This window comes from Tricharina praecox (genome assembly GCF_024521635.1).
Source record: "Tricharina praecox strain CBS 144465 chromosome Unknown BZA05scaffold_7, whole genome shotgun sequence".
NCBI classification, from domain to species: domain Eukaryota; kingdom Fungi; phylum Ascomycota; class Pezizomycetes; order Pezizales; family Pyronemataceae; genus Tricharina; species Tricharina praecox.
Window position 1 is genome coordinate 810891 of NW_026250409.1, and position 26938 is coordinate 837828.

Sequence of the window (26938 nt, forward strand, 5' to 3'; positions counted from 1 at the left end):
GTAGAAAACAAAATCAACCATTGTCCGTCCACAATCGTCCACAGAAAAAAATATCATAGTCCTCCCCTCCCCTCCCACGGACAGAAACTAGAAACCCCCAAAGTAAAAGTAAAGACCCAACAAGGTAGGTAAGAAGCTAGAAAGGAGTCAGAAGCAGGTATGGAAAGAGAAGAGAAAAGAAAAACGACTAGAAACTAGAAATCAGCATCAAAAAAAAGTCCACAAGAAACTGAACTGAAGGGAAAATCAGCATCACCACCGCAATGAAATCCGCAAACCAAGGAAAGCAAGCAAAAAATGCTCCCAGTCTGCACACTAACGTAAACGTACACCTCCACCAATGGTATTTTTCTTTCGTATATTCGTCCGTCCGTCCGGCCATCATTTCGCCCCAAAGCTAACGGGAACCATCCTGTTATCGCGATCGTCTCCGACATCTTCCAGGAGATGGATGTGTTCCTCGCGCAGCGAAACTCCACTGTCGTCTTGTGCCAGATCCTCGGTAGTATCCATGATGTCGCTCATGGCCGACGTCCTATCGCCTCCTTCTCGCGTGCATCCGTTCGTTGGCGAAGGCAGGGTGTTTTGGACGACTCCATGATTAAGGAAGCCGCCTCGCTCCGCTTGCCATCCCATCCACTCATCGATCCAGCAGCGGACGACCCACCAGCTGCCGAACGAGATCGCGCCGTTGGTGGTCAAATCCCGCAGAGCGGCCGAGGCGACTGCGCCGAGACACATGTTGAAGTACCGCGGAGACTTGGCGTCGAAGCGCTGAGGTAGTTTGGTCAGGAAGTTGGTCCATTTGTCCAAGACACTCTCCGTGGTCGCTCCGTCTTCGCCTCCGCTACCGCCTTCAAGGCCGAGAGCAGAGAGGCCTTCACTCGGGAAGTGTGGTGGCGTTGGCTGCAGCAGCGTGGAGATCTCCGTGCTCAGGATCTGCTTAATGAGTGGAGCATAGCAGGGTAATTCCCGGTTGATGATCATCTGAGGGTTGACGAACGAATGCCAATCCTTAATCATCTGCTCACGGTCCGGTGGGTTTCCAAGGAATCTTGCTGCGGCATGCGCAGCATCGTTGACCCTCAGGAGACGGTCCAGCAGTGTCGCAAATATAGTGGCTGGAGCCAACTTTGCTTGGATCACGTGCTGGGAGCAGGCCGAGAAGGTGGCCGAGATGTGGAGAGCAAGATTGGTGGACAACTGACGCAAAGCCGACAAAACAAACGAGGGCACAACTTGCAGCGCCAGCGGCGAGAGGAGCCGGATCATTTCCTAAATCTTTGTGAGCAGGAATGACAGCGAAACTTCCATTATATGTACCTTGTACATGGCCCAATCGGCTTCCCGGATCCAAGGGGCCAGCGAAGGCGCGGCCAACAGCTTTTGGACCGGTACCGTCAATGTACCATGGAATGAGACGAACAACTGGTGGAATTGCTTCAAGCGCATGTATCGGACACATTCCACCAGCGAAGTGCAGTGCGAACGATATATGGCTGTCAAAGTGGCAGCAACATCTCGGTCGGTTCCCAAAGGAAGGTATGGACTGATTGCGGGAATGTGAAACATGTCTTGCGGGGACGTGAGGCTATCAAAATCATCGTGGCGCAAAAAATAAAGGTCCTCACGCATGAAATTCGACAACGGTGTTTCCTGTGGAGGCTTGGGGGGTGTAGCTGGAGGGCCGAAAGTACCGATGGGAGCGGTCGTGCGGTTACCGATGCGGTTACTGGAACTATGTCGATGCAGAGTCAGCAAGTGGTGCCGAAGGGATGTAGAGGGATAAAGACTTGCACATGATCATCCCCAGCCGCATGCGCGGGTGGTTCCGATCCCGAAGCGGAACCTGGACCGTGGGAAGCATTGGGGGATGAGTGTTCTCCGGAAAGTCGAATACCACAATAGTGGTACTTGGACTGGCCCCGGACACCGAGCCGGCGAGTCTTAATCTCCGGATACAGCAGTCGAACCAACTTGCCAAAAGACGCTGGGTTCAAGGGCTTGATCTTCTCATTGGCGCATACCGTGACATAGCGCGCGTACACGCGGTTACGAGGGACTGCAACAGAAGTGTCGGGGACCCTCTCGCAGTGGTGCATCAACCTAAAGTCGGTCGGTCAGTCGAGTGAACATCTACCATAGCGGTGGTCAACATACCAACCAAGACCGTAAACCTGTCTGGTCTTTTCGGCGGAAGGTGAGTTTTCCTCATTTCTTACTCGACGAGCCAGTTCGCTCAGTTCGACATTGGAATTTTCGTTGGCTAGACGACGAAGTTCGGCATCATTGTCTTCGGCACTCGAGGAGGACCTCTTTTTGGGCCGACCACTACTATTGCCAGCAGCAGGTTCGTCATCAGCCGCAATGGCTACATCATCTTCGGCAGCTTCCTCTTCCTCTTCCAGAACTGGTGCATCCTGCAACTGAGGCAGATCCTCTATTGCCGGGGGTGACGATGGGACTTCGACATCAGAAGGCTTGAAGGGCCTGTATTCGGCAGGCGCCGGAGATGCACTGCCCAAAGCCGGATCGATAGGGAATCCAGGTGGAGGAGCGAATTTCGGACGATCAGGCAAGGAGTCTTCAATGGCAGCCGATGGCGGTGTTGCTGGTTTCGGGTCGGCGGAGACTTGTTGTTGTGTCAGGGCCAACAAGGAGGGGTCAGTGGTCGGGTGACTCTCCGGTGAGTACTGAGCGACGGAGTTGGGACGGTTGTTCTTGTTCTTGGTTGGAGTCGAGATCGATATGACTGAGCGAGAACGTGACCGTTGCTGTGGCTCTCGCTTTGTTGCTATGGGAGGTGAGCTTCAGGTTGCTTCAACTCAACAACGGTTGCATCCATCGCAACCATATACACGCACACGCACACACGCAGCACACGCAACACACACAGTATCCACTCTCCACCTTTCTCATTCATTCTTTTCCCCCCGTTCTTCCTCGTGAAGACCAAATAATGATAGAGATCAATTAATTTACGTACCTTTTGACGGCGTTACAGGGGGCGGAGCTTCATTCATGGCTGTTGTGGTTGCCGTCGCTGTTGTCGCGTCGTTGTTATTGTCGCGAGGTCGAGTAGCGAGGCCAGCGACGGAGAGTCCAGTCGAGCGGCGGCGTTGGTTTGTTCGACTCAGGACGAAGAAGAGTCGATGGGTCGAACGAGAGTGAGAGATACGTAAACAACCTCCACCGAAAGCAGACCGAACAACACCACTAGATTCTCTGTATTCTGATTCGGTCTGAGCCTTCACAGGGTTTTTTTGAGGGGGCTTTTTTATTCTTTTTTCTCTCTCGCTCACGTTTTCGCGTCGGAACCGGTCTTCGCTTTAATTTTTGCTCGAAGAAGTATGAACCGCGCGCCTGTCGTCTTTTCTCTCTTTCTCTTTCTGTGTCCGTTTCTCGACGGCGGAGTTGAGTGGAGAGTGTTCCGTCGGATTGGTGTTGGCGCTGTTTTCGCTGGTGATCGAGTTGCGGAGGCAACCAGCGGCGTGCGGGTCAAGGGGGTTTGTGTTGTGGTTTAGGTTGGGAGCGACCCGCTGGGGAAGGATGTGATGGCAACGCCGGAACAGAGCCGCATCATGTGATCGTGACGAGAAGGCCCTATGGAGCCAAGAAGAGCCTCCATTCGAGGGAAACCAACAGATGAAGATACTCCGCCCAGCGGAAGAATCACCGTCTGCAACAGACCTGGCTAGGGGATGGTTTCAACATTACTCAAACATGTAAAATCACTCCAATGTCACGGGGGGTGATTCGATGCTCAACTCCAATCGCTAGGGACTCGGACGTCGACTCGAAGGGGAAGAGTCGGGTATAGGGCTGCCATGGTCCATTCAGGCTGTATCAACTATAGGTAAGTTGATGTTCTCTCCCTCCCGACCTGAGAGTCAATTAGAATAGAGTGCCGGATGTCCAGTGTGTATACTGATAGTAACTGCTGTCCGACCTCAGGCCGGGATTCGGCCTAGATGAATTCTGGTGAGATGCCGAGCAAGCCACAGAACGCGACGCGCTATGTATCTACCCACCCGTGGGCCAGTCTGATCCCATCCGCCTGCTTAGCTACTTCTTGCAGCTGGCCGTCAACTCGAGAGGACACCAGCTCATGCTACGTTCATCCTGAAGACAAGGTCCTCGGTGGACTCGCTAACCCTCGACCTCATCTCGGGCTCTTTCCTGCTTCTTGGTGACCGAGTAGTTGCGAGCTGAAGATTATGACGTTACTCCTTCATCCCCGGCACCATTGGCACATGTAGTATGTACCCCGCTTACATAACCCGAATGGAATTAAACGGTATCTCAACTCCTCACGCCTCACGGGCCAAGGCCCAAACAGAAGGTGACAAGTCTATAAACGAACTGGCATGACTATAATTAGCACACCCGCAAGTGGGGGTTTCAACTTTCATCCACGCGAGCAAGCGTCGCTGCGTCGTCCGTCTGTTTTGCGGCGGACAGAGATCTCTGGGTAAACAGGGTCACGAGATATGACATCGATGCTTCGGATCCTTCACGAAAGCACACGCAGACGCACACACGCACAGCCACGCCCACTCACACCAGATATCCCATCAAGGAGAATGAAGGCCAGCCTCTTGCACATGCGTGTGCGTGTGCGTGTGGAGTCCGGAGATCAGATCCTCAGCCGCGGCGGCAGGGAAACAAACCGAGTTTCGACCCATCGCCGCCATCGATGCGGTGCTGACGTAGCGCCGATACCGTAGAGTGGCAGCAGCAGGCAGGTCTATCTGGAGTGAGTAAAGTCCTGCCAAGCCCCCTCGACACTGCGGCCTTTCTCCCCTCTGCCTCGTCGCTCCGCCAATTGCCAACCCGGATCAGGATTTGAGCTTTTTTCTACTTACACATCCACGTCAATTCTGCAGCACAAAAAGTCAACAAATCCTTCCTTCCATCGGCATCTATTCTATCCCCCCCTTCCCCAATCAAGCCAACCGTTCAAAACTCCACCAGCCCCCTCCAAAAGTCTACCACACACGCAACATACAAGTCGAACCAACCAACCACTCCACAACCTTCAACTGCCACCTACACATCTTCAATATATCCCAAAGACTTCCTCCTGTCTTCTTCTAAATCTTCTACCAACACCCTCATTCTCACCCTCACACATAACCCACCAACCTACACGATGTCGTACCAGGATAAGGCGCAGAATATGGTCTCCCAGCTCGACAAAGAGGTAAGCAAAAAAGAAAAAACCGTCGTCGTCGTCGCTGGTGCTTTATCGAATTTTTCGTACTGATTCGTGGGTCGGAAACAACAGCTCTCCAAATACCCCGCTCTCAACAACCTCGAGAAGCAGACTGGTATGTGTCCTTTTCCCTGCTCCTTGCTTCCCCCCGACCGATAGCGATAGTAGCGACAATGCTGACATCCAACAGGTGTCCCTAAAGTATACGTCGTCGGAGGAGTCAGTTTCTTCTACTTCTTCCTGATCTTCCTCAATTATGGCGGACAATTCTTCACCAACCTCGCTGGATTCGTTATCCCCGGCTACTACTCCTTCAACGCTCTGTTCACCGTGTCTAGAACCGATGACGCTCAATGGCTTACGTATGTTGTGTCCCTCGGCATTGTGTAACCATCATTTCGTGCCTTTTACTGACCACAATGGGGTGCGACAACAGGTACTGGATCGTTTTCGCGTTCCTCAGCTTGATTGAGTCCGCGGTCTCCGTCACTTACTGGCTTCCCTTCTACTACGCCTTCAAGTTCGTCCTCGTCCTCTGGTTGGGACTTCCCCAGTTCAGGTATGTGTTGCCATCTCCGTGTATGGTGTCATCGTTGACATCATCCCGCGATTTTTTGCCGATCTTGATCGCTAACCCTGGTTGTTTTTGCGTGTTTTAGCGGTGCTCAGGTGGTCTTCACTTCGTTCCTCAAGCCTCTGCTCGCCAAGCAGTTCAGCTCCGCCCACTCTGCCTCTGCCGGTCTCCGTGCTAAGGTTGACTCCCTCGGTGGTGACAAGAGCTTGTAAACTGCTTCCGCTGCCGTCACGTTTAAAGTTTCGACGAGTCGAAGTTTGAAGTTGTAGTAGTGGTAGTGTGTGTGCGTGCAAGGGCGTAAAGGGAAATCGGATTTCATTTGTGACGAAGGGATTCCTAGTTTTCCTTCGGGTTGTCTTTTTTCTTTATTTCCGTTGGCCTGTACCTGCATTGAATAGCGAATATACAGAACACCGGCTGTCTGGAGACTGACGCACCATGGGGAGAGGTTGAGATATATCGTAGATGTCTACAAGTGAGATAAATGGAGAATAGGTATAAAGCTACAGACACAAATCGGAAAAAAAGAAAGAAGAAAATGTAACGGCCCCAAAACAAGAAGAAAAAGGAAACATGCAATAGTAATATTTTAGGTTCAACGCCGGAACACCGCAATCATGAATCTATCCCCGCTCATTATCTGTCCCTCCCCGTTCCCTTCCACCGCGCCATCTCAGAAGATGCCCATCCGTGTTCCCCACGTCTCTCCCTTCGGCAGCAGCGCTATCGTGTACGGAAACGGGTTCGCATCGTTTGTCGTGATCGGCGGAACATGATTCTTCTCCGCACTCGCCACGGCGATGATCTTGAGTATCGTAGCCTGCAGCTGATCCTCGATCTGTCTCCTTGCGTGGGCCCTCTCTGTACGTCGGGCATTCCAGTCAGTCTCGGTCGGCCAACCCATTCTCGTCGCGGCGCCGCCAGCGCAGCTCTCAAAAAGGATCACATACCAGCCTCGGTCCTGGGCGCGACAAGCGTGATATTGATGACCCACTGTTCCCAGCAGACCTTTTCCTCTTTTGCAAACCAGGAAGCCTTACGCGCCTTCTTCTCGTAGAAGCAGACGGCGACCTGTGGCGGCGCGGTGTCGCCCTCGAGCGTCCGCAGCCGGCTCTCGATCACAGTGTCGAGCGCCGGATCGTTGAAGCTCGGCAACGTTATGTCTAACAGGTCCCGCGTAAACGGCCGGAATGACGAGAAAAACCGGTGGAAGAAGATCGTGTGCAGGATCCCCCGCAGAAGGTCTGGCAGGTGCGACGAGTCCGAGAGCAAAGCGAGCGTGAACACTGGCGGCGGATCCATGAATGGAATGTGTGTCGGGGCGGGGAGTCGGATGTTCGCCGGGTTCGCGGAGGGATCACGGGTGTTGCGAGCGGCGGCGGGCGTGCGGAGTTTGATTGGTGCGAGCCCGGTTATTTGTTCAAGGATCTCGGACGGTTCGTGCGATGTGTATGTAGATGCCGTGTATTGTGGTAGAGGAATGAGGTGATGAGGTTCGGGAGAGGAGGAGCAGGAGCAAGAGCAAGAGGAGGAGGAGGAGGGGTAGCGTTCCTTCTATCAACCTATATGGGCGTACGTAACTGGACCTCCCCGCGCCTGCCCCCTGTTCAGGGAGGATGTGCCGTTGCTACCCATGATCTCGTGTTCTCACGGCCACCTTTTTTTTCTATCTTTCAACCAAGCTGCTACAGTACTTTTACGATCAAGAGCGATTTTTCCTCTCTCTCAGGCACAGACAGATGCACGCGGTAACTGGATGCACACAGGGAAAATTTGAATTTTTCAGAGCTTATGTGCGGCCTGCGGGCGGCCCTGAAGAGATGAGAAGCAAGCTTAGGGGTTAGAGTGCGGAAGGGAGGTTAGTGCAGCCGATAAGCGGGGAAGGGGAAGTGTGGTCTGGGGTTGCATGGAGTGGGGCTCTGCTGGAGGGTGGGTATGTGGATAGATAGAGTAGATGTGCATACTTCGATAGGGCTGGAGAAAGGGCGAAAACCCTGGAGGGGATGAAGATATTTGCACCATGGGAATTTGGATAAAAATGTGGTTTGTGTGGCTTCGCTCAGGCCTTCTGTGGGTAGAATCAGGTTCGAAAGCTCGGGCGGTGGAGGTATGCATGTATTTGGTTCTGCATCGCGGATCGGGGATCTTCCGGATGTAGGACTGTTGACCGTGGGCTCTGACTGTCAGCACGAGACGCACGCTACCACACGACGAGGAGTCGGCAGAAAGGCGGGGAAAGCGGGATTGTTTTACTACGGACGGGCTGTCGGCCCAGTCCGGTTGTGAAACCAGGTGGTGTACGGTTCGGGCCGAGTGTTCGTTTGGTGATCAGGCTGGCTGGTTCGGCATCGCGATAATGGCGTGAGGATCATGCCGGAAAGTTCGCATCAACCAAATATTCCAGCCGGACAAAATAGATGCAATCGTCTTGGAATACTATCCAATTTACGAGGCACCCGAGATGGTTAGACGACGGGCTGGACTGTCACATGTCTGTCGCGTTGCTGGTAGCAGTGGCCACACCTTCAATTGACGATATCGATCAAGGTGATACTAGCTATAGACGCTGACGGCACGCGTGTAGAGTATTCTCGAGGCAGACGGGAGTCAAGCCTAAGGTGAGCGTTTCTTGCCGAGCGACTGTGGGGAAAGTAAAGCCACAGTTAACGTTGGTTGCGGTCATGGCAGAGATGCAGCCGAGAAGCCATCGTACCGAGGAAGAGCGAACCAGCGCCTCTGCTCGTGCGAGCCAGTCGAGTCCGTATCTAGCTGAGAGCGAGTCACCACCAGAGACATCTCAGCTCCAATCAACACCTTCGACAGCAACTCGTCCACAATCTCCCTCTCTGGCCCTCCGAAGCACCATGCCATCGTGTTCCTGACCATCACAACCACCTCCCATCGTTAGCAGCAAATCACCGATCGAATCGAATCTCAATTGTCACCCAGCCATCGCGTCGAAGCCGCCACCATGTTCCAGGCAACGCGCAACTTCGTCAACCGCAACCGTAGGAACCTAGCCGTGGGCTTTGGCCTTGTCGGCGCGGGATACATAGCCGTGCAATATGTCGGCAACAAGCTCTCCGAAGCGCGGAACCGCATGATGAGCGAGCGAGTAGCTAAGGAAAAGTATGGCTCTGTTGTGCCTTGACTCCTCCGCCGGCAAACGCGCGCTGACCCGTCGCAGCATCAACCGACGCTTCCAACAGAACCAGGAAGACTGTACATACACCGTTCAAGCGCTGCTCCCCACCGCGACGGAAAACATAGTCAAGGATCTCCCCGTGGAATCCCTAACGCATGAGCTACAACAGAAGAAGGCGGCGCGGATCGCAAAGAGTACGGCAGTGTCAACGATAGATGTGGCGTCTGATGCGGGGCTCGCACCTTCCACCGCTACGGCGCCCGTGGTCGCGTCCATGAAGGAAGACGATAATCAGTCGCTACAGTCGTTCGCATCCGAGACGTTCTCCGCGGTTCCTGGGCGCGATGCCGGGGAAGGAGGTTCTGCGGCGCCGGCCGAGAAGGTCCAGCGCAAGACGAAACTGCAGCTGTGGGATGAGATCAAGATCAGCTGTCAGCATTCCTCGATCCTGTCACGATGAAAGCATCGCGCTGACGTAGTCGTGCGATAGCTCTCACCCGGTCGTTTACACTGCTCTACACGCTCTCGCTATTGACGCTTCTTACACGCGTACAACTTAACCTCCTTGGCCGCAAGAATTACCTCTCTTCTGTGATCTCTCTCGCCGAGCGCAGCGACAATGACCCCACTATCCGACTCGAGGCGCACGATAAAGACACTGCCGCCACCGTCGGCGGCATCGACATCGAAACGAACCAGCAATACCTTACCTTCTCATGGTGGCTACTTCACCGCGGATGGCGAATTCTCTGCGCACGTGTAGAGGCTGCCACAAAAGAGATCTTTGGACCGTGAGTGAGCTATCTCTCCACCCCGCCATGCCCAGTAAACTCACAACCGTGCACAGACTCACCCCGCGCGACACGATAACCCTTGGCCGATTCCGCGAGCTCGCAATGGAAGTCCGACGCATCGTGGAGACACCGGCACCCGGCGAGGCGACCTCCAGCAGCCCCGACGAAATCGCCTGGCTGGCCTTCCTCCTCCCTCCCCGCAGCGAAGAACCGACCGTCCTCGCCGAGTCCGGCACAGCCCCGCCAGACGCAGGCCCACAGACACCGTCCCCGAAACTGCGAAGATTACTCGACGAAACCTCAGATCTGTTGGAGTCGCCCATGGCGTCGACCGTGCTGGCACACATGCTAGCCGTCGGCTTCGAGATGCTCATCGATGGCAAGCTTGCTAACCTCGCTTTTGTGTCGAAGGCTGCCACCGTGATGCGTGCTCATACTGCTCCGGGCACCGCGGATGAAGAGAGTGATGCCAGTGTTATGCCCAGGATTACGCCTGTCGTCGAGGATTCTGCTGCTACAAAGTTTGCCAGTGTTCTTGCGGTGCTGGCGAGACAAGCACATGACATCGGTAGCGGTGCTGGAAATGAGTATCTGGCTGTAAGTAGCGCATCCGAACGTACGAAGATATGCCACTGACTGACCTTGCTTGTGCAGGCCATGGAGAAGGGAACACAGTTGGAGGGATTCAGTGCGTTGGTTTACTCTTCGAATTTTGAATTTGCGGCGGCACAGGCACAGGAGTTGGAGCAGATGTCCTCTTAGATTGAAACGATAGAGTACCTAGATGAAAGATGGGCCTGAACGTCTCTGACACGGGCCAGGGCGTCCGGTATTTCGCATATTAGACTGGGAGGTACTTGGTTTCCCGAGTGACAGCGGGAAATATAATGCAAAGCTTTGTTTTTTTTGTTTTAATCATTGGAATATAATTCAAAGCAGACAATCAAAAGTGGAGAGATGACCACCTGTCAGAGTGATATTGTATGAGGTTTCAACGTAAATTACCTTATCGTCTTCACTTCCGACGCCAGCTTCGTAACGAAGAGCTAGCAAGCTCTAGATCTTCCCAGCTGTTTCCAGAAACTCGTTTGACATCTTGACTTAGCCGGACGGATCTCATCTCGCTCGTTCTCGGGCTATGTACCCTACGTCTCGAAACACACTCGGTACATAGAGTTCGTAGGGAGATCATTGCTGTGGCTGGGTGAACCCAGTCTGGTCCGAGTACTACGTCACCCTCACCCCAGCGGCATCTTCTACAAGCTTCTATCCTGCTCCACCACACCGCACCCACGCCACACCGCACAACTTAAGCACCCTTGATCGCTTGCTGCTACTACTTGCACTTCAACACACGCACGCACGCATACCCACACTCACATTCAACCCCGACACCAACACCAAACATTTCAACTTTTCTTCCATTCAACACACAAACACAAAACAACACGACAAACAGAGAGCAGAACAACAACAAACGATGGTCAAAGAAACGAAACTTTACGACACGCTCGGTATCAAAGCCGATGCCACCGTCGACGAGATCAAGAAGGCGTACCGGTAAGTTCCCAGGCGGGGTGCGAGGTGCGAAGGGTCGTGTGACCGCAGCACGCAGCACGACAAGCAAGCTAACGACCCCACGAACGTGAAGGAAAGGAGCTCTGAAATACCATCCGGACAAGAACAAGGACAACCCAAACGCCTCGGAAAAGTTCAAGGGTGGGTTATTCGCAATAGCTCGGAGCTATAACGTGGAGCTGGAGCTGACGAAGGTCGCCGAACAGATGTGTCACAAGCATACGAAATCCTCTCCGATCCCGAAAAGCGCAAGATATACGACCAGTACGGGCTCGAGTTCCTTCTGCGTGGGGGAACCGCGCCACCACCCGGTTCCGACGGGGGCGGGGCAGGAGCGGGCGGGTTCCCTGGCGGCGGCTTCGGCAGGTCGGGTACTTACCCCGGCTTTGGCAGAGGGGATGGCGGACAGAGCTTTAGGTTCTCGTCTTCGTCGGGACAGGGTGGAGACTTCGGGTTCATGCCCGGCGACCCGGATAACATCTTTGCCAACTTTGCGAAGATGGGCGGGTTCGACGGCGAGGAGGACTTTAGCCGGTTCTTTGGTGGCAGTCCTCTGGGCGGCGGTGGCGGCAGGTCGTTCGGCGGAAGCAGGTCCTTTGGCGGAAACAACTCGTTTGGAGGAAGCAACTCGTTTGGGGGAACCGGCAGCAGTGGCGCCAATAGGTCGAATGGGGTTAGGAAGCCACCGGCCGAAGCGACCGTCATCGAGAGGCCGATCACATTCTCGCTCGAGGAGTAGGTTTCCCTGTTGCCGGTGCTGTTTGTGATTGTGATGGCGATGCTAATGTGTACGGCAGTCTATACTCCGGTGCTAAGAAGAAGCTCAAAGTCAAGCGCAAGACGTTTGACCGCGACGGCAAGATCCACCGCGAAGACAAGGAACTCGACATTTACGTCAAGCCCGGTCTCAAAGCAGGCTCGAAGTTCAAGTTCCCGGGAATCGGCGACGAGATTGAGGGTACTAAGCAGGATATACACTTCGTCGTCACCGAGAAACCACACGAAACCTTTGAGAGGAAGGGAGATGACCTCGTCGCTACGCTTCAGATCTCGCTGAAGGAGGCGCTCACGGGTTGGAAACGACCCATCAAGACGATTGACGGAAAGAACCTGATGGTCTCTCATACCGGACCTACACCCCCGAACTGGTCGGAGACTTACCCGTCACTCGGAATGGTGCTGCCGAAGGATCCATCGCAGCGGGGTAATATGGTCGTCAAGGTCGATGTAAGTTGTCGGATAATTCCTCCAAGTTGTAGATGGAGACTGACGGCTCTCTGCGTAGATTCAATTCCCGACATCACTCACGGCCGACCAGAAGAACCAACTTAGGAACATTCTTCCGTAAAGGGATGCCGAGGAATTGTGCGAGGTCGTTTCGAGTGTAGCGTCTGCATTTCATTTCCTTTTCCTTTTCCTTTCTTCTTGTCCTGGTTGGATTTGGGGCGTACAGGTTTTCTTCGGTTCTCTTTACGAACAACGACGCAATGAATTTGAATAGTGCACTTGAGTTCGCATGCCTTTGTACATACAAGCATCATCATCATAATAATTATCTGCCATTCGGTCCCTCACGAGTTGAAAACCCTCGAATACAACAACTCGTGCCGTCCCTGATACAGGTCCAGCACCGGCACACTCTGGCCCGCGTCCTCGACCGCGATGCATCCACCCACCGCAACCGCCCGCTCTACCAACACCCTCACCTCGCCACTCGCCAACACCGCCTGCGCCTGATACGGACCCAGCAAGCCCAGTCGCACAGCGGCGCTCACCACCGCCTTGGCATGATTAAACATGAACACGTAGAGCGCCTCCTCGCGCTCCAGCTGCAGCACGCTACACACCACCCCCCACGCAACGCCAAAATGCCCGCTCGCGGCTCCCTGGCGGACGGAGAGCTTGTACCCCTCCACCACCCCGCGCTCCGCCTCCGTCGTTACGGAGCCTGCGAGCGCTCGGTCGTATACCGTCAGCAGCGCGCGCCCCTGCGATGTTGATGCTCGTCGCGCCACGGTACAGAGTGTACAGGCGTCGAGGATGTCGTCTAGCTCGGCGGCTGTCAAGGGCGCTGAGTGTGCCGCGGAGACGAATGGGAGGATGCTCGTGGAGGTGGAGAGAAGGCTCAGCCGCAGGAAGTGTGTTAACAGCACGGTGGTGGCCGCGGAGGTGGTCGGCTTGAGCGCCTTGGGCACGTGCGAGAGGTAGGATTCGAGCGCCGAGGAGAAGGCGAATGAGCCCAACGGCAGTGCGGAGTCCGAGAGGAGGAGCCAAGTGTGCGGGATCATGGTGCGGGTTACATCGAGGTTTGGGAGCGGGGCGGGGTGGAGTTACATGTAGATACGACCGGTCTTGATGGGTTGGTGGGTGGGGATGTGGGGGGCGAAGGCAAGCACTAGTTACTCTACTGTGATAGCCAAGGTAGTAGTCCCTCGGTTGATACGCGAAGCGAATGTCACCTATCTTTCTACCGTACTTCATCCCGAGCCTATCTTATCCACGCAGCACAGGTATCACTCACCCGATATCACTCACCACCCTCCCGCCGCGGCCGCATCGCGACTGCACAACCCCAAAAAAATGCACAGTGCACAGTGCACGATCCTGCCATCCTGCCATCCTGTCCTCCCGTCACCGCCAGATCAAGAACCCGAGGAGACGGGATGGGATGGGAGGGAGGACCAACGCTTTTTTCCTTCTTCTTCCTTTTTCTTCTTTGTTTTTCTTCGTTCGTTTTTCGTTTTCGCTTTTCGCTCCGCTCGCGACGAGTGGGCGAGTGCACAGTGCGAGTGGGCGTGCCCGATTTCGCTTCACTCTGCCTACTCTACTCTAGACTCCCGAATAGTAGAGGGTTGGAACCACCGTTGGGGGAGGCCGAGCCTGCGAAGTGAAGAGAAGTGAAGAGAAGTGAAGTTCTCTGCTGCTCTTTTCTGCCGCAGAAGGAAGTGCAGAAGTGCAGAAGTGGGTGGGGGTGAGTGGGTGTGTTTAAGATGACTACCTACGGTGGCGGGCCAGTGGGACAGTGGGCCAGTGGGCGTTCTTCGCGAGTCGTGACCGAGTTATCGGTCCTCGACTCCCCGGCTCGACTTCACGACAGTGCATGTTGTTGGCGATTATACTGCATATTTTATTATACAGATGCATATGTCTCAGCCGCTCTCCCGCCCGCCCGCTCGCTCGCACTCTCGCCAACCAGCCTCGATCATAGCCAAGCTCGATAGCCAAGCTCGATACTCTACCGTATAGGTGGTACCTACGCAGAAGAAGCAAGCAAGGCGATGTGATAGATATATTGTTTTTTTTTGATTTGTCGTCCGTGCACTCTCAAACCGTGCACTCTCAAACCGTGCACTCTCGAACCGTGCCCTCTCGAGTCTTGAACCATGCCCTCTCGAGTCTCGAACCGTGAACCGTGGACGAACGATGGCAGCCCGCGGTATCGCTGTATGTAGCTGTCGCTGTTGCAGTTTTGCAGTCTGTTGCAGTCGCTGCTGTCGGCGCCGTCGCAGTACTCCATGTATGTAGCTGTCGTTGTCCGATCACGTTGCGCTGTTTCCTGTCAGTACTGTACTGTACATACTCCACATACATAACTGCGTGGTTATCCAAGTACCCCAGGGAATCAGGGAATCAGGGATGCAAAAATGTCCCAGATCAACTGTCTCTCGTGAGTCCTGTGTTTCTCCTTGTAGAGTGGTGTACTGGTACATAAACCGGATCTACATAATCGAACTATCGATCTACATATCGAATAGTGAACTGCTATCTACCCCGTGTGATAACAGTGACTCGTGCGTACTGCGTGCGTGCATCGAACTTCGAAGGGGGAGAGAAACGACACATCCCCTCTCTTCCCTTACGTTGAACGAACGAACGTAGCCGTTACTCCTACTCCTACTCTAGCAGATACAGACAACAATGCACTGGATGCGAGGAGGAGTCTACCCAGGAGCCCCAGGAGCCCAGGAGCCCAGGAGCCCAGGAGCCCAGGAGCCCAGGAGCCCAGGAGCCCAGGAGCCCAGGAGCCCAGGAGCCCAGGAGCCCATGAGCCTGCGAGGAGGACTCGAGTCGTCGTCGTCGGGGGAAGGGGGCACGTGTGGAGGTGTACCGTGTGTGAGGAGGTTGCCGTTCTCTTTTTTTTTCCCATTCTTTTTTTTGTTTTGTTTTGTTTTGTTTTGTTTTTTTCTTTCAGCTGACCATAATTGCTATGTAGAGTAGACCGGGCGGCGGGGAGTGGGGCTGTGTTGTGAGACATCTGAACAGTACAGTGAATCCTGATATGATACATACGATTGCGGGTTCATGCTCTAACTGCTGGTAACCAGTATCCAGCCAAGCAGGTAGGTTTCTTCTCTCTCTCCAATCCATCAGCGCTCGCCGAGAATACGCAGTGGCAAGCAAGTACGCACAGCACAACAGCGCGTGCTCTGGGTATGTAACATTGATAGATGCCGGAGTAGGCACAGCGTAGAGCATGTAGACGCGCGATGTACTCTGCTGAAGGGACTCTACATAGCAGATCATACAGGATGGTTTATGTAGTGTATGTAGGTAAGCAAGTAGGCCTGGTGGATACATAGTAGTATATTGGATGCCAGGGCCAGTGTATCGTACTCTACTAGAGTATATAGTACGGCCCTGACCTGACCAGGCTGACCATGATTTCCTGGAGGCTGGCCTGGCCTGCCCTGTCCCCTGGGTAGAGCTGGGTTGAGTTGAGCTCAGCTGGACTGGCCTGGCGTGCCGTGCGTATATGTAGGGGCCTACCCTACCTTACCTGGGGAGGGACGGAAATAAAAGCACCGATCCAACTTCCACTCGCAACTTCCGTCTTGCGTTGGTGGGTTGATCAATGATCTGTCGGCACGGGCATTCGGGGAATGCGAGGGCGCGAGCGAGGGTGCGAGCGATGGAGGAAGTGGATGCGGTCTTGGTTTTCCCTGGAGACGCGGGTTCCCGGGGCGTTTCGAAGAAGAAGAAGAAGTCACTCACAGCTCACAGCTCACAGCTCACATCTCACATGGCCGGGGGACAAGGGGACGGGGGACAAGGGGACGGGGGACAGGGGGAGTTAACTAGACTCGTCTCCGTGGAGAAACAGGGCCAGGAGACCAGGCCAGGACCGGATGGAAATGTATTTCTGTACCTACTCGTGTACTGGGAACTGGGAAGGGATACGATGCGGGCGAGGCCAGGCTCGATGCTCGATGCTTGTCCTTGTCGGGGTTTGCCTTGGCCTAGGAGGAGGAGGAGGAGGAGGAGGAGGAGGAGGAGGAGGAGGAGGAGGGGGGGGGGGGGACGAGGAGGGGGACGAGGAGGGGGATAAGAAGGAGGGGGACGAGGAGGGGGATAAGAAGGAGGGGATAAGAAGGAGGAGGAGAAGTAGGTGAGGGAGGACGACGACGAGGAGAAGGACGACGATGGGAAGGAGAAGGAGGTGAGGGAAGGGATCTGTCTCTCTGTGTGTGTGTGGGGATGGGAGATCGTTCGTTCTGGCCCTGTGGACGGTGAGGCTGTAACCAACTAAGATATGATCGATAGTTGTGTATCCCGGTAGACGACCGCCGCCGCCTCCGTCTCCACACCGTCCTCCCGCACAAAGGAACGCAACGACCAAGTGCCTATCTAAGTAAGTGAGTAGACTACATATGACCACTAGTATTTCCTCCGGTGTGCCCGCCCATAGTCGATCGTCAGATCCCACTCTAACCGGGCCTGCTAGCAATAGTTCATAGAATAACTCCCGTAACTAGCACGCGCACCAGGAGTAAGCAGTGAGCAAGCACTCGCTCACTTGCAAAAGTGCCGGTGCAGTAGGGTAAGGCAAGTAAGTCAAGTCAAGTAGGCAGGTTGCTTAGGTAGGTACGGTACCTGGGGCTGGGGCTGGGGCCGGGGCGTTGGACGGAACTTGATCTTCTCGCTAAACGGAGATCCCAGCACCAGCAGCAGCAGGCAGGTTGTGGATCCGATGAGCACTGGGGAGGCACGGGTAAGAAGTAAGTAGAGACTTGCTTAGCTGCTCACCTAGCCCGGTAACGGAGTGAGCGGAGTCAACGAAGAGACCAAGGCCCCCCGCTGCTGATATCTCCAGTATGTATCGTCGTGGTACGGTATGCGGCTGGGGCTTGCTTGCTCGCTGGCTGGCTGTTCGGCCACCGCTGCCCGCAGATGAGACATACAGACACAGCGTTCGGCGTGGAGTGGATAAGTAAGCGAACAAAAGAACGAACGAACGGCATGTCTGTCGTATGTACATACACTGGACGAGAGATTGGAGTGGGGGGAAGGGGGAGGGGAGGACGAGTAAAGAAAGAAGCTGTTAGGAGCGCGTGCAAATAATAGCGACAAATCACCAAAGAAGTAAATACTCCACATTGGGGTACGGTACAAGACAGCCAGCCCACCATCTCTTCTGTCCGCTGGCCTTTCATAATGGAGCCCACATCCTCCCACCCCCACCCGCCAACCTGCCTCCCATCTCCATCTCGCCGTGACAGCGGAACGTTCAACGCCATCGACATCTGCGTCCGTCAAAACGGTCGCCAGTCTCGGTGAGTTCAGTTGCGCGCGATTCAGCCGATCACTGTTTGCTCCCCCCATCGAGTCGTACATAAACCGTCTCGATTGTCTCCGCCTCGTCCGGCCTTCTCCCTTCCGCCTTCCTCCCGGCCTTCCCGCCCACCGCTGCATCTACCCAATAACCAGCACTACCATCACCCACCACCACCCGCCACCACCTTCACAATAACCACTATAACTACCCGATACCTTATTCGCCCAGATTTGCAGGATTTACTTTCATGAGTAGTCTGTTCGTGTCCTACCCAACATCAATTGTACGTAGGTCCAGTATCACGGCTACCCTCGGTGCCCGCAACTTCAAAAACGTACCTGCTCGAACAACCAGCAATCTGGATACCTGCTAGAGTACTTATCCCCATTACTCCTACATCCACACACATCTTCCTCCCCACCACCAATTCTTTGGCCATCATCACATCCTTCGAAGGGGGCACTGGGCAACATATCGCCAACCCGTACATACTTGATGCACTTCCGCTTTGGTATCTTGCTTCCGTGATACTTTGTTCGTCAATCGGATCGTTTTTCTCCCCTTCCCTCCTTCTTTCTTTTACTTCTCCCATTCGCTCTCACCACCTTTTTGGGTCCCAGGAGTACTGGCCCTCCTCTCTCCCTCACATACCCTCACCCTCTTTCCCTCCTTGCCCGCATTCATATTCCTATTCGTTGCTTAATCATCCCACCCTAAGAAAGGGCACTCTGCCTCGACGTGGACGTCGGCATCCCATTTCCCATTCTTAATTTCATTCCTACCCACCTTTATCACAAAAACAACAAACACAAAGGTCATCGCCAACACACCAATTCCTCCCGCAACAGAGAGTGGGTCACTCAGCCCCCTCCATCAGCTCAGCATCTAATTGTCCTCAGATCATCGTAACCATGGCGGCAACATTCCTCGACGGTGTTGTTGCTCAGCTTGTTGCACGGGATGCCCCTGTCGACAGTGATGGCGTGGGCAAGAAGTCTGGACAGAACAGGGAAGCGTTTGTTTCCAGCATCACGCTGGCCATGATCGCCATCACGGTTGTCAGCTTTTGTCTAGCGAGACGGCTCGCTGGAATTTCAAGCTTTATCGGATTGCCTCTAGCTCGCTGGTGTGAGTGGGATCGTCCCGATGCGGCCTTGAGCTCGAGTTGTTCGTTGTGGCTGATGCTGATGGGTAGTAATCTTTGCCATCTTCATCGACAGTTGGCTTTTCGTCTTTTCGAGTACTGTGCTGCAATCCAGTTTCGGCTTGAATAGCAGCTTGAGGGCCTGCGATGCTGGAATTTTGCTCTGCTTGGTGTGCTATCTTAGCTCGAAAGTACATTCCACCCTCCCTCCCCATTTTGTGTTTGAATCTTCTTGAAACTGCAGTTGGCTAACAGCACTCGATAGGTTGTACGTGTTTAACGCTCCTCCGCGCGCCTGTTTATCGGATTACTGACTTGTAGGCGCTTCGATTAGTTGATCTATTTCTTTCTAGTCGAAAAGGTACATAGCCTGAATTCACACCCCCCACCCCCCCATCAGAGGTACCGTACACTGACACATGGGTCAGGTCTTCATAATCCGTGGAAGTCGCCAGAGATGGAAGGACAAGCTGTTCATGTTCAACATGTTCGGCATGCTCGTTCCGTACTGCCTGGTCATCGTCTTGACTTTCATATAGTATGTTCGATCACTCGGCCCCCAACTTCACTCTGGCTAACCAGGGATAGTCGCAATGCCGAGATCGGCGACGACAAACTGTGCCGAATCGGACTGAAGCTCCCCGCCAACATCCCGTTGCTGATCTTTGACATCGTGATCAATGTGAGGACGTCTCCCGGCGTCTCAGATAACGGCTGGCTGATGTTTGAAACTAGGTCTATCTAACGTGGCTGTTCCTGACACCGTTGCGAGGTATGTGCCCCCATTCGCTTATCGAGTGTTTCAGTTTCTGACACCTCATCATGGCAGGTCTCTGGAGCTTCCGAAACGGCACTCGAACCAAACAAGGCCGACTTCGAAGGGTTGCTCTGCGCACTTTTATTGGTAGTGTTGCGACGCTCCTGTCGACGCTCGCGTTTGTGATCCCTTCGCACCAAAACGGCCCCGATATTTTTGTGGCTAACAGCTCGCGCAGGAACTTGACTTCGTTGCTCATATTGAGAGGCCGTGAGCCAGGCTGGGTTTGCTTTGCGGTTTGCAACGCTGACGGCAAGTCTCCTTGCACAAAAGGTGCTCGAGGTGTCATGCTGACTTGACTCCGCAGTGCTCTTCTCGGTTTTGGTACTCCATTGGGTCACCCACCAGGACGACGATGGAGTGTCGACTATTACGAAGTGTGAAGAGTGCGAACGATCCGTAGGCGGCGGGGGTGTCTATTCGCTCGGTTCAGCAATTAAGAAAGGCCCCACCGGTTTCGATCATGACCTGCAGCGCGGATTCGGGGGACAGGTCATCACCAACTGCGAGGCGGCCTCGGAGAGTTCGACCAGCAAGAGTCGGCCGATCCCCTTGGAGGGCATCATGACGAGGACCGAATTCACCCGAGACGTCGAGAGTCTGGGCGAAAACTCTTCGGACATCGACCTCCATGGAGTCAACAAACGGGAATCCTCGACAGACAACATCCGGGACGTCTAAGACACGCATGTGCGACGGACGCAGAGACAAATTCCGGAGGCCCAAGTGAGGCAATATTTTTTTGCAGTTTTCATTTTTAGCGCTGGTTTCTTTTATTTTTTCCGTTTGACTGGCGTTTCGTTGGGGATTTTCTGAGTGCAAGGCACTGTATGTTGTTCGCATCGGATGGATCCCAATTTTTCAACTATTTCCTATTCATTTTTGTGGTCTTTGGCTGTCTATTTTGTTAGGAGGATGTGAGGATGTGGCATTCTTTTTATTTTTATTTTTCTTCTTTTTCAGAGGGTCGTTGGATGATTGTCTTTCTTTTGGAACCCGGGGTGACCCGGACCACGACACCAAAGGGGGACTAATGGGCACTGGAAGGTCCGTATACTTTGAAGCATCGATATCTGACGAGAGGGACTTTTATGTTGCAAGTCAGGGCGCTTGTCAGGGCAGTATTGATTGATTGGCGGCCTTGGATGATATATGATCTTAATGGTGGATGTATGGTAGTGAAGAGGTATTTTCCCCCTCATGTAGGGGATATGAGATAGCGGAAGGCGAGAACCCACAGAGGGACTGGCAAGATTGAATTGATCGGTTGTCTAAGAAGTATCCATCCAAGATGATTGACTGTGAACGAATTGGTATTAGACAACAAAACGCAAGACCATAAAGTACAGGTTGGATGATTCGAAACAAAAGACCACACGTGTGGTTGGTTCGAGGAGTAGTTAATCAGAAGCTCGACGACTGCTCCTTGTCCTCCTCCTCAGCATCAGCATCAGCATTTCCATCGCGCCACGCCCTGCGTCTCTGTCTCTCCAGCAACCTCCGGCGCGCCTGCCGCGCACGACTACTGCTCCCCGCGTCGTCATCGGAATCTTCGTCCTCCTCCAGGATCGTCGGCACCGAAGGGCGGCGCAGCCGCAGGTTCACCGCGGGCGGCTCCGGCGTCGGCGACGGAGAGGGCGAGTAGTCGTCGGAGCTGGCGGGCTTTGATGCCGTGCTGCCGGGGGTGCCGCTGGTTGGCGGCGCTGCTGGAGGCGTGAGCAGCCCGAGCCCAGAGGCAAGTCCGTATGATAACAGCGCTACTAGAGAGCCCGCTACCGCTCCGATTATCGCCGCTGTGCCGCAGTAGATGTATAATGTCTACGGTTGTGGGTGCCCGCGAGGCGGCGGGTTAGCCGTGGGTTGCGCCTACATACCAGGTATACATGTATTTCTTTTTGATAGGGGGAAGGAGGGGGAACCTTGAAGCGGGATATCAATGCGCCCGGACTGTTAACCAGGAAGGATAATACGCGTGCGGTTATGCGCAGCAGCATGATGACCGGTGATAATAGCCATAGCACGGGTGGAGAGAGGAGACGGAACGGAATTGATAGTGTCGTGAGGATCACGCTGCTGGCCATCGTACACTGTTGACGTTAACGTTGACGTTGGTGTTGTGCGAGCCTGGAGCTAAAGTAGAGTATGTAAGGGTTGTGGTGTGGTGGTGGTGCCGGTGGTGCTGGTGGTGGTGGCTAGTTGATGGCTATGCACGCGGGGTAGTGTCCTGCGGGGACACCTTCCTAGCTCACCCTGCTGGGATGACTGTATGACATGATTCGGTACACACAGCTAGCGAACTACGTCCTGCAACAACCATCATCATCCTCATCATCGACACACGACACCTTCCCAGCCAGCTTCACCGCGCTCAACCATCATCGTCACCATGGGGAACAACCCCTCGCGCACGACTCACCACCACCACCACACGCAGCAATCCGCCTCATCCAGTGCGTCAGCGTCCCCGCCAACCCGCAGCGCAACCACCACCGCCTCCAGCCGCCGCCCCAGCTACCGCCGCAACTCACTGCAGTCCCCAGCATCAACTAAATACGGCGTTGCGACCTCGCAAGAATTCCTTACGCCGGCACGCCCGCAGCCGCCGTCCTCACACGACCACCACGGCCACCACGGCGGCGGCAGCCAGCACCACAGCCGCTACCACACGCCGCCGCCCGGCCCGCAGCGCCGCGAGAGCATCGCGACCGCGATCCCCGAAGGCGCGGGCTACCACGCCTTTCCCACGCGGACCCGCGAGGAGCTCATCGAGGATGCCGCCACCCTGCGGTTATTCCCGAACCCGCCCATCGGCGTCAACGTGCAGCCCGCTTCGCCGTCCCCGTTCTTGCCAAATGCGAATCCGTTCGCGCCGAATGTGAATCCGTTCGCGGCGCCGGCTGGGAACACCGCGGGAAGGCATGAGATGCCGCTCGCCCCGGGCATGCGCCAGGGCAGGGGCAGCATGGAGTCCACGGCTGCCTCGCTCGAGGAGGAGGCGCTGGCCTCGCAGGAGTGTGATGATGCTAGGGCTGTTCCGACGCTGATCCAGTGGCCGTATCCGGGCACGAAGGTCTATGTCACCGGTACTTTCTGTGCGTGGGAGAAGAGGTATCGCTTGACTAGGAAGTATGTCTCCCTCAATATACCCACACCTGCGAATTGGCGGATTGAATAGCCGCTGACGTGTCTCGCCAGTCTGGACGATAACATCATGTCCGCGGTCGTCGCGATCCCGCCCGGAACGCATCACGTAAAATTCCTAGTCGACGGTGAGATGCGAACGTCACACTCACTGCCCACCGCCGTCGACGATACTGGAATCCTCGTCAACTATCTCGAGGTTTCCGCCGACGACATGCCGCCTCTGAACCGACAGCTCTCGACCGACAGTGCCGGAGGCGCACCACCCACGCCTTCGGACCGCATCCCGTCCGTCGTTCCCACTGAGGCCCCGTTACGATACACCACCGAGATCCCGGCGTATCTGAAGGAGTTCTCCGATGCTTACGAGGAGGACCCCCGTGGTGGTGGGTATGCCGATGGTGCGCCGCCGCCGCCAAGCTTGCCTATGATGCTGCAGAAGGTCATCCTTAATACTGGTAATACCATGAAGGACGATGCGAGCGTGCTTGGCATCCCAAACCATGCGGTACTCAATCACTTGGCCACCAGTTCGATTAAGAATTCGATACTAGCTGTGTCGGCGACTACGAGGTACAAAAAGAAGGTGTGTTGCATCGTATCACTCGACGCAATGATGATTGCCGCTAACGTTGTGGTGGCTGTAGTATGTTACAACGATCCTGTACAAGGCTGCGTCTGCACAGGAGGATTAGCTCCAGACTGCCTGCTTAGGTGTTGTTGTGAGGATGGTTGACTGCATCGATTGGGATTTCCGTTAGCATAGCGTTTGATTCTCGATGAATGCTTCTTCGTTTGGCAACATTGTGTATTTTGGCCGATGTACAGTGCAAACTAAGACCGCATCCTCTTCGCGGACCTATCCCCCGTCTCAGCCTCCGCCGCTCTCTTCTTCTCATTAACCCTCCTCTCCAGCTCCTTGTATGTCGCCTGCAGAATCCTCTTCTCCCCTAGCCTAACCTCGACCGCATCCCTCTCCCTCCCCGTGATCTCCGTCTCCAGCAACCTCTCATCCTCCTCAATGGTAGTCGCATACTCGCCCAAGCGCTCGCGCATAACCCTAGCCAGCACCTCCGCCGCCTCCTCTGAGATCCTCGGCTTCGGCAACTTCTCCTTCTCCTTCCACGCCGCAAACTCCGCATTACTCGCCAGCAGCGTATTAACAACAACGACCAACTCATCAGGCACCGCACCCTCCGCCTGCGCCTGCAGATCGAACGCATCCTCCAGCACGCCCTCTTCGAGCAGATACTCGATGCGGTCCTCCCTCCCCGCCTCACCCCCACAGTGCGCAATCACCATCGGCGCCGGCACCTCGACCACGTCGAACGGCGCGTAGTTCCGCGTGGTGTAGCCGTAGCGCCGCAGGAGATCACTCCGCGGCAGCGCGCCATAGTCGTTGAACAGCTGTGCGCCCGCGGGGAGCTCGCGCAGCGTTCGCATCTCCAGGTGCGTCGCCGTCTGGAATAGGCGGCAGTTGGCGGGGACGTCCGCGTTCAGCAGATCTGCGAGGGGGACCATCGCTTTATACCGCTTTTTGCTGCCCCCCTCCCCCTCCTCCTCCCCCTCCTCCTCCCCGTCGTCGTCGTCGTCGTCAGACGAGTCCGACTCGTCCCCCGAGGAAAGATCGAAACTATACGCCATAACCGCACTACCGACGCGATGCGCCGCGTCCAGCAGACGCTGCTCCCCCTCTGCGCCCTCGGGCAACTCCCCGAACACATCCGGGTTCGCGCGGACAATCGGGAGCAGCTCCGTGCGGAACGTCTCGTCGGCCGCCTGCCGGCCGACCTTGTCGAGGACCTTGGAGCCGCGCAGCCATTCTAGTTCGTGCGGCGCCCAGTACATCAGCGTGTCGAAGCGCTGTGGCAGCAGGGTGAGGTAGGGCGCCCATGAGGAGGACGCGCGTGACTCGTAGAGGAGCGTGAGCATTAGTTGTAGCCAGGGGGTGAGTGCGCTGTAGGCGCTGGCGGAGGTGGCGGAGAGGGGGGGCAGGCTGCTCGTGGAGGGGGTGAGGCAGCTGCTCCGTGGCAGGCGGAAGAGCGTTTCGTCCGGGGAGAGCGCGGAGAGTGCGACTACATATGTAGGATTGGTGTTAGCGAGGATCGTGCGGGGGGATTGAGGAGGGAGGGGGAGATGGGGATGAGCGTGCCTAAGCCCCGGCCGGCACCGCTGGAGCGCAAGTCGGCGATCGCGATTTTGGGGTTGAGCGTGAAGGACATGGAGTTTTGGAGCCAGTGCAGGAACCGCTCGTTCTGCTGGGTGAATTCGTCTGTTTCGGGCTCCATGGCGGCGGTTGTATTGGGTGTCAGGGGCTCTGTATGTACAAGTAGAGGGAGGGAAAGCTTCAAGGTCTTTAGATGGTGGGATGGGATTGCGATAGATATAAAAAAATTAAAGTTACGCAGGGATGGACTGCGCACGGGCCAAGCACTCTACAGCCAGCTAACCAACTGCATACATGTGGTGCACACTCTAGCTTCGAATAGCGGGATCTCAGCTCGATCGTGTGTAAAGAATCATGACTGTCATTGCACCCGTCTACCAGTACTCAACCTCCGCTCACCGCCGCCTCGTCTGTCCAAACCCGGTGGTTTCATGTCTCACCGCGCCGGCCGAACTGGACTCCCCGCCGCTCCCACCAAACACCGGGCGGTTGGCCCTATACCCACCATACGCCGGCTCCCTCTCCCTCTCGCCCCTCCCTCCTCTGCCCGCAATATACGTCCCCGCGGCGCCCGCCGCCATGCCGCTCCAGAAGCCGGGCCTCCAGCCTGGCGTATTGCTCGCAGACGTGGACTTGAACCCTGGCGGGCGCGGATCGTAGGGGGGCGGGGGATCATCGCCGCCACCACCGCCGCCGAACCACGGACTCCCACCATTGTCGAAGCGCTGTGCGGGGCGCCGGGCTCCCGCCGGCGCATTCGCCGCCGTCCACGCACTGTAGAAGATTGTCCCCAGCATGCCAAGGAAGATGAGCATGAAGATGAACGACCAGATGTCGCCTGCAGATGCGTGGGTGTCTTTGTCAGTTTCCTATGCCAGAGCTCGAGGGGAGCGGAGGGTGGGTGGCTCACCGCCCGTAGGCTTGCGGTTCGTGTTGCTGAACGACAAGAACGCCCCGCCGTACTTCTCCAGCCCTTCGTCCGTGAGGATCAGACGGTACTCGGCACCACACGACCCTATCCTCCCCACACACATCAACATCTCTTTCCCCCACCCTCACATACATCTACGGAACGGAGCTCGTAGTTACCTTTGAGAATATGCCGATCATCAGCGTTCGCGTAGCCCTCACAGAGCACGTCCGTACTCCCCAGCTTAAAGTACTTCGGCACGTCCGCCGTACAGCTCCACGAGATGTCCTCGTCGCCGTAGTCGCTGCCCATGTTCTTGCAGCGCATTACGTCGATTTCGTAGAGGCCCTGGCGTCATGTCAACACAAAGTACATCGGTGTGGATAAGGGAGTGAGTGAGTGAAGTACCTTCGCATCCCCACCAACACATTTCAGCTGCGGAATGGGATCCAGGCGGCGGCCGGTGGTGACCTGGTCGTTCCGCAGGGTCAGCGATTTGACGCTCGAGATGAGGATCTTGTCACTGCCGAAGCGGGCATCTGCAAGGCGGGAGAGCGTAAGGAACAGCGGGAGGAGTATCGAGGCGCTTCGTCGCATTGCAGTTGTTGTTGTTGCGGTTCCAGCTTCGTCGCGGGGGTTTGGGGGTGGGATATAAAGCTGTTTGAGCTCCCTGGGGACGCGGAGGGGGGGCAACTGTGGCGCTTGTGGAGATGTGGCCACGGCCAGGTACTCTACTGTAACAACCATACTATTCTACGACCTATCATATCATACCTACCGGTGCTTGCGTGATCACGTGCGTCTGCGTGCGTCCAACTCTTCGACGGAAAACTCCGAGTAACTCCGCCCGCTACCGCTGCCGGTACCGGTACTCTACACGGTCCGCCGCGTCTCCTCCGC

General features: G+C 55.4%; 11 protein-coding genes across 11 annotated transcripts; 5 read left to right on the top strand and 6 right to left on the bottom strand.

Annotated features, from left to right (window-relative positions):
• Window positions 1-381: 381 nt before the first annotated feature.
• On the bottom strand, window positions 382-3023 carry BZA05DRAFT_443426 (RFX DNA-binding domain-containing protein; the record flags this gene model as incomplete). The annotated part of the gene is made up of 5 exons (XM_051486843.1): window positions 382-1275; window positions 1324-1738; window positions 1915-2106; window positions 2161-2794; window positions 2987-3023. The coding sequence occupies 5 exons, from the start codon at window positions 3021-3023 to the stop codon at window positions 382-384; spliced, it is 2172 nt and encodes a 723-aa protein (XP_051341227.1).
• A 1982-nt stretch (window positions 3024-5005) lies between these two features.
• BZA05DRAFT_250057 (TB2/DP1, HVA22 family-domain-containing protein) lies at window positions 5006-6204 on the top strand. Its single transcript, XM_051480019.1, has 5 exons — window positions 5006-5203; window positions 5288-5330; window positions 5406-5577; window positions 5652-5774; window positions 5875-6204. The coding sequence occupies exons 1-5, from the start codon at window positions 5153-5155 to the stop codon at window positions 5999-6001; spliced, it is 516 nt and encodes a 171-aa protein (XP_051341228.1). The 5' UTR covers window positions 5006-5152; the 3' UTR covers window positions 6002-6204.
• Window positions 6205-6321: 117 nt separating this feature from the next.
• Window positions 6322-7184, bottom strand: BZA05DRAFT_250106 (autophagy-related protein). The gene is made up of 2 exons (XM_051480020.1): window positions 6740-7184; window positions 6322-6650 (listed from the first exon to the last, which is right to left on the bottom strand). The coding sequence occupies exons 1-2, from the start codon at window positions 7089-7091 to the stop codon at window positions 6463-6465; spliced, it is 540 nt and encodes a 179-aa protein (XP_051341229.1). The 5' UTR covers window positions 7092-7184; the 3' UTR covers window positions 6322-6462.
• A 1294-nt stretch (window positions 7185-8478) lies between these two features.
• BZA05DRAFT_392568 (Peroxin-3) lies at window positions 8479-10683 on the top strand. The gene is made up of 5 exons (XM_051483116.1): window positions 8479-8918; window positions 8977-9365; window positions 9425-9725; window positions 9782-10325; window positions 10383-10683. Exons 1-5 carry the CDS (start codon window positions 8761-8763, stop codon window positions 10488-10490), a joined length of 1500 nt encoding a protein of 499 aa, XP_051341230.1. The 5' UTR covers window positions 8479-8760; the 3' UTR covers window positions 10491-10683.
• Window positions 10684-11004: 321 nt separating this feature from the next.
• BZA05DRAFT_392570 (uncharacterized protein) lies at window positions 11005-12853 on the top strand. Its single transcript, XM_051483117.1, has 5 exons — window positions 11005-11288; window positions 11380-11447; window positions 11513-12041; window positions 12104-12533; window positions 12592-12853. The coding sequence occupies exons 1-5, from the start codon at window positions 11209-11211 to the stop codon at window positions 12652-12654; spliced, it is 1170 nt and encodes a 389-aa protein (XP_051341231.1). The 5' UTR covers window positions 11005-11208; the 3' UTR covers window positions 12655-12853.
• On the bottom strand, window positions 12854-13718 carry BZA05DRAFT_392571 (UreF-domain-containing protein). The gene has a single exon (XM_051483118.1). It carries the CDS (start codon window positions 13592-13594, stop codon window positions 12878-12880), a length of 717 nt encoding a protein of 238 aa, XP_051341232.1. The 5' UTR covers window positions 13595-13718; the 3' UTR covers window positions 12854-12877.
• Window positions 13719-18770: 5052 nt separating this feature from the next.
• BZA05DRAFT_424813 (uncharacterized protein) lies at window positions 18771-20501 on the top strand (the record flags this gene model as incomplete). The annotated part of the gene is made up of 9 exons (XM_051485929.1): window positions 18771-18987; window positions 19055-19194; window positions 19338-19364; window positions 19432-19541; window positions 19592-19685; window positions 19739-19775; window positions 19833-19938; window positions 19999-20072; window positions 20128-20501. 9 exons carry the CDS (start codon window positions 18771-18773, stop codon window positions 20499-20501), a joined length of 1179 nt encoding a protein of 392 aa, XP_051341233.1.
• A 604-nt stretch (window positions 20502-21105) lies between these two features.
• On the bottom strand, window positions 21106-21987 carry BZA05DRAFT_392579 (uncharacterized protein). Its single transcript, XM_051483119.1, has 2 exons — window positions 21740-21987; window positions 21106-21638 (listed from the first exon to the last, which is right to left on the bottom strand). Exons 1-2 carry the CDS (start codon window positions 21899-21901, stop codon window positions 21225-21227), a joined length of 576 nt encoding a protein of 191 aa, XP_051341234.1. The 5' UTR covers window positions 21902-21987; the 3' UTR covers window positions 21106-21224.
• Window positions 21988-22104: 117 nt separating this feature from the next.
• On the top strand, window positions 22105-23973 carry BZA05DRAFT_392581 (5'-AMP-activated protein kinase beta subunit, interation domain-containing protein). Its single transcript, XM_051483120.1, has 3 exons — window positions 22105-22946; window positions 23016-23547; window positions 23609-23973. The coding sequence occupies exons 1-3, from the start codon at window positions 22207-22209 to the stop codon at window positions 23654-23656; spliced, it is 1320 nt and encodes a 439-aa protein (XP_051341235.1). The 5' UTR covers window positions 22105-22206; the 3' UTR covers window positions 23657-23973.
• On the bottom strand, window positions 23747-25406 carry BZA05DRAFT_250418 (SET domain protein). The gene is made up of 2 exons (XM_051480021.1): window positions 25114-25406; window positions 23747-25036 (listed from the first exon to the last, which is right to left on the bottom strand). The coding sequence occupies exons 1-2, from the start codon at window positions 25247-25249 to the stop codon at window positions 23796-23798; spliced, it is 1377 nt and encodes a 458-aa protein (XP_051341236.1). The 5' UTR covers window positions 25250-25406; the 3' UTR covers window positions 23747-23795.
• Window positions 25407-25523: 117 nt separating this feature from the next.
• Window positions 25524-26635, bottom strand: BZA05DRAFT_443436 (uncharacterized protein; the record flags this gene model as incomplete). The annotated part of the gene is made up of 4 exons (XM_051486844.1): window positions 25524-25966; window positions 26039-26143; window positions 26218-26386; window positions 26447-26635. 4 exons carry the CDS (start codon window positions 26633-26635, stop codon window positions 25524-25526), a joined length of 906 nt encoding a protein of 301 aa, XP_051341237.1.
• Window positions 26636-26938: the final 303 nt, after the last annotated feature.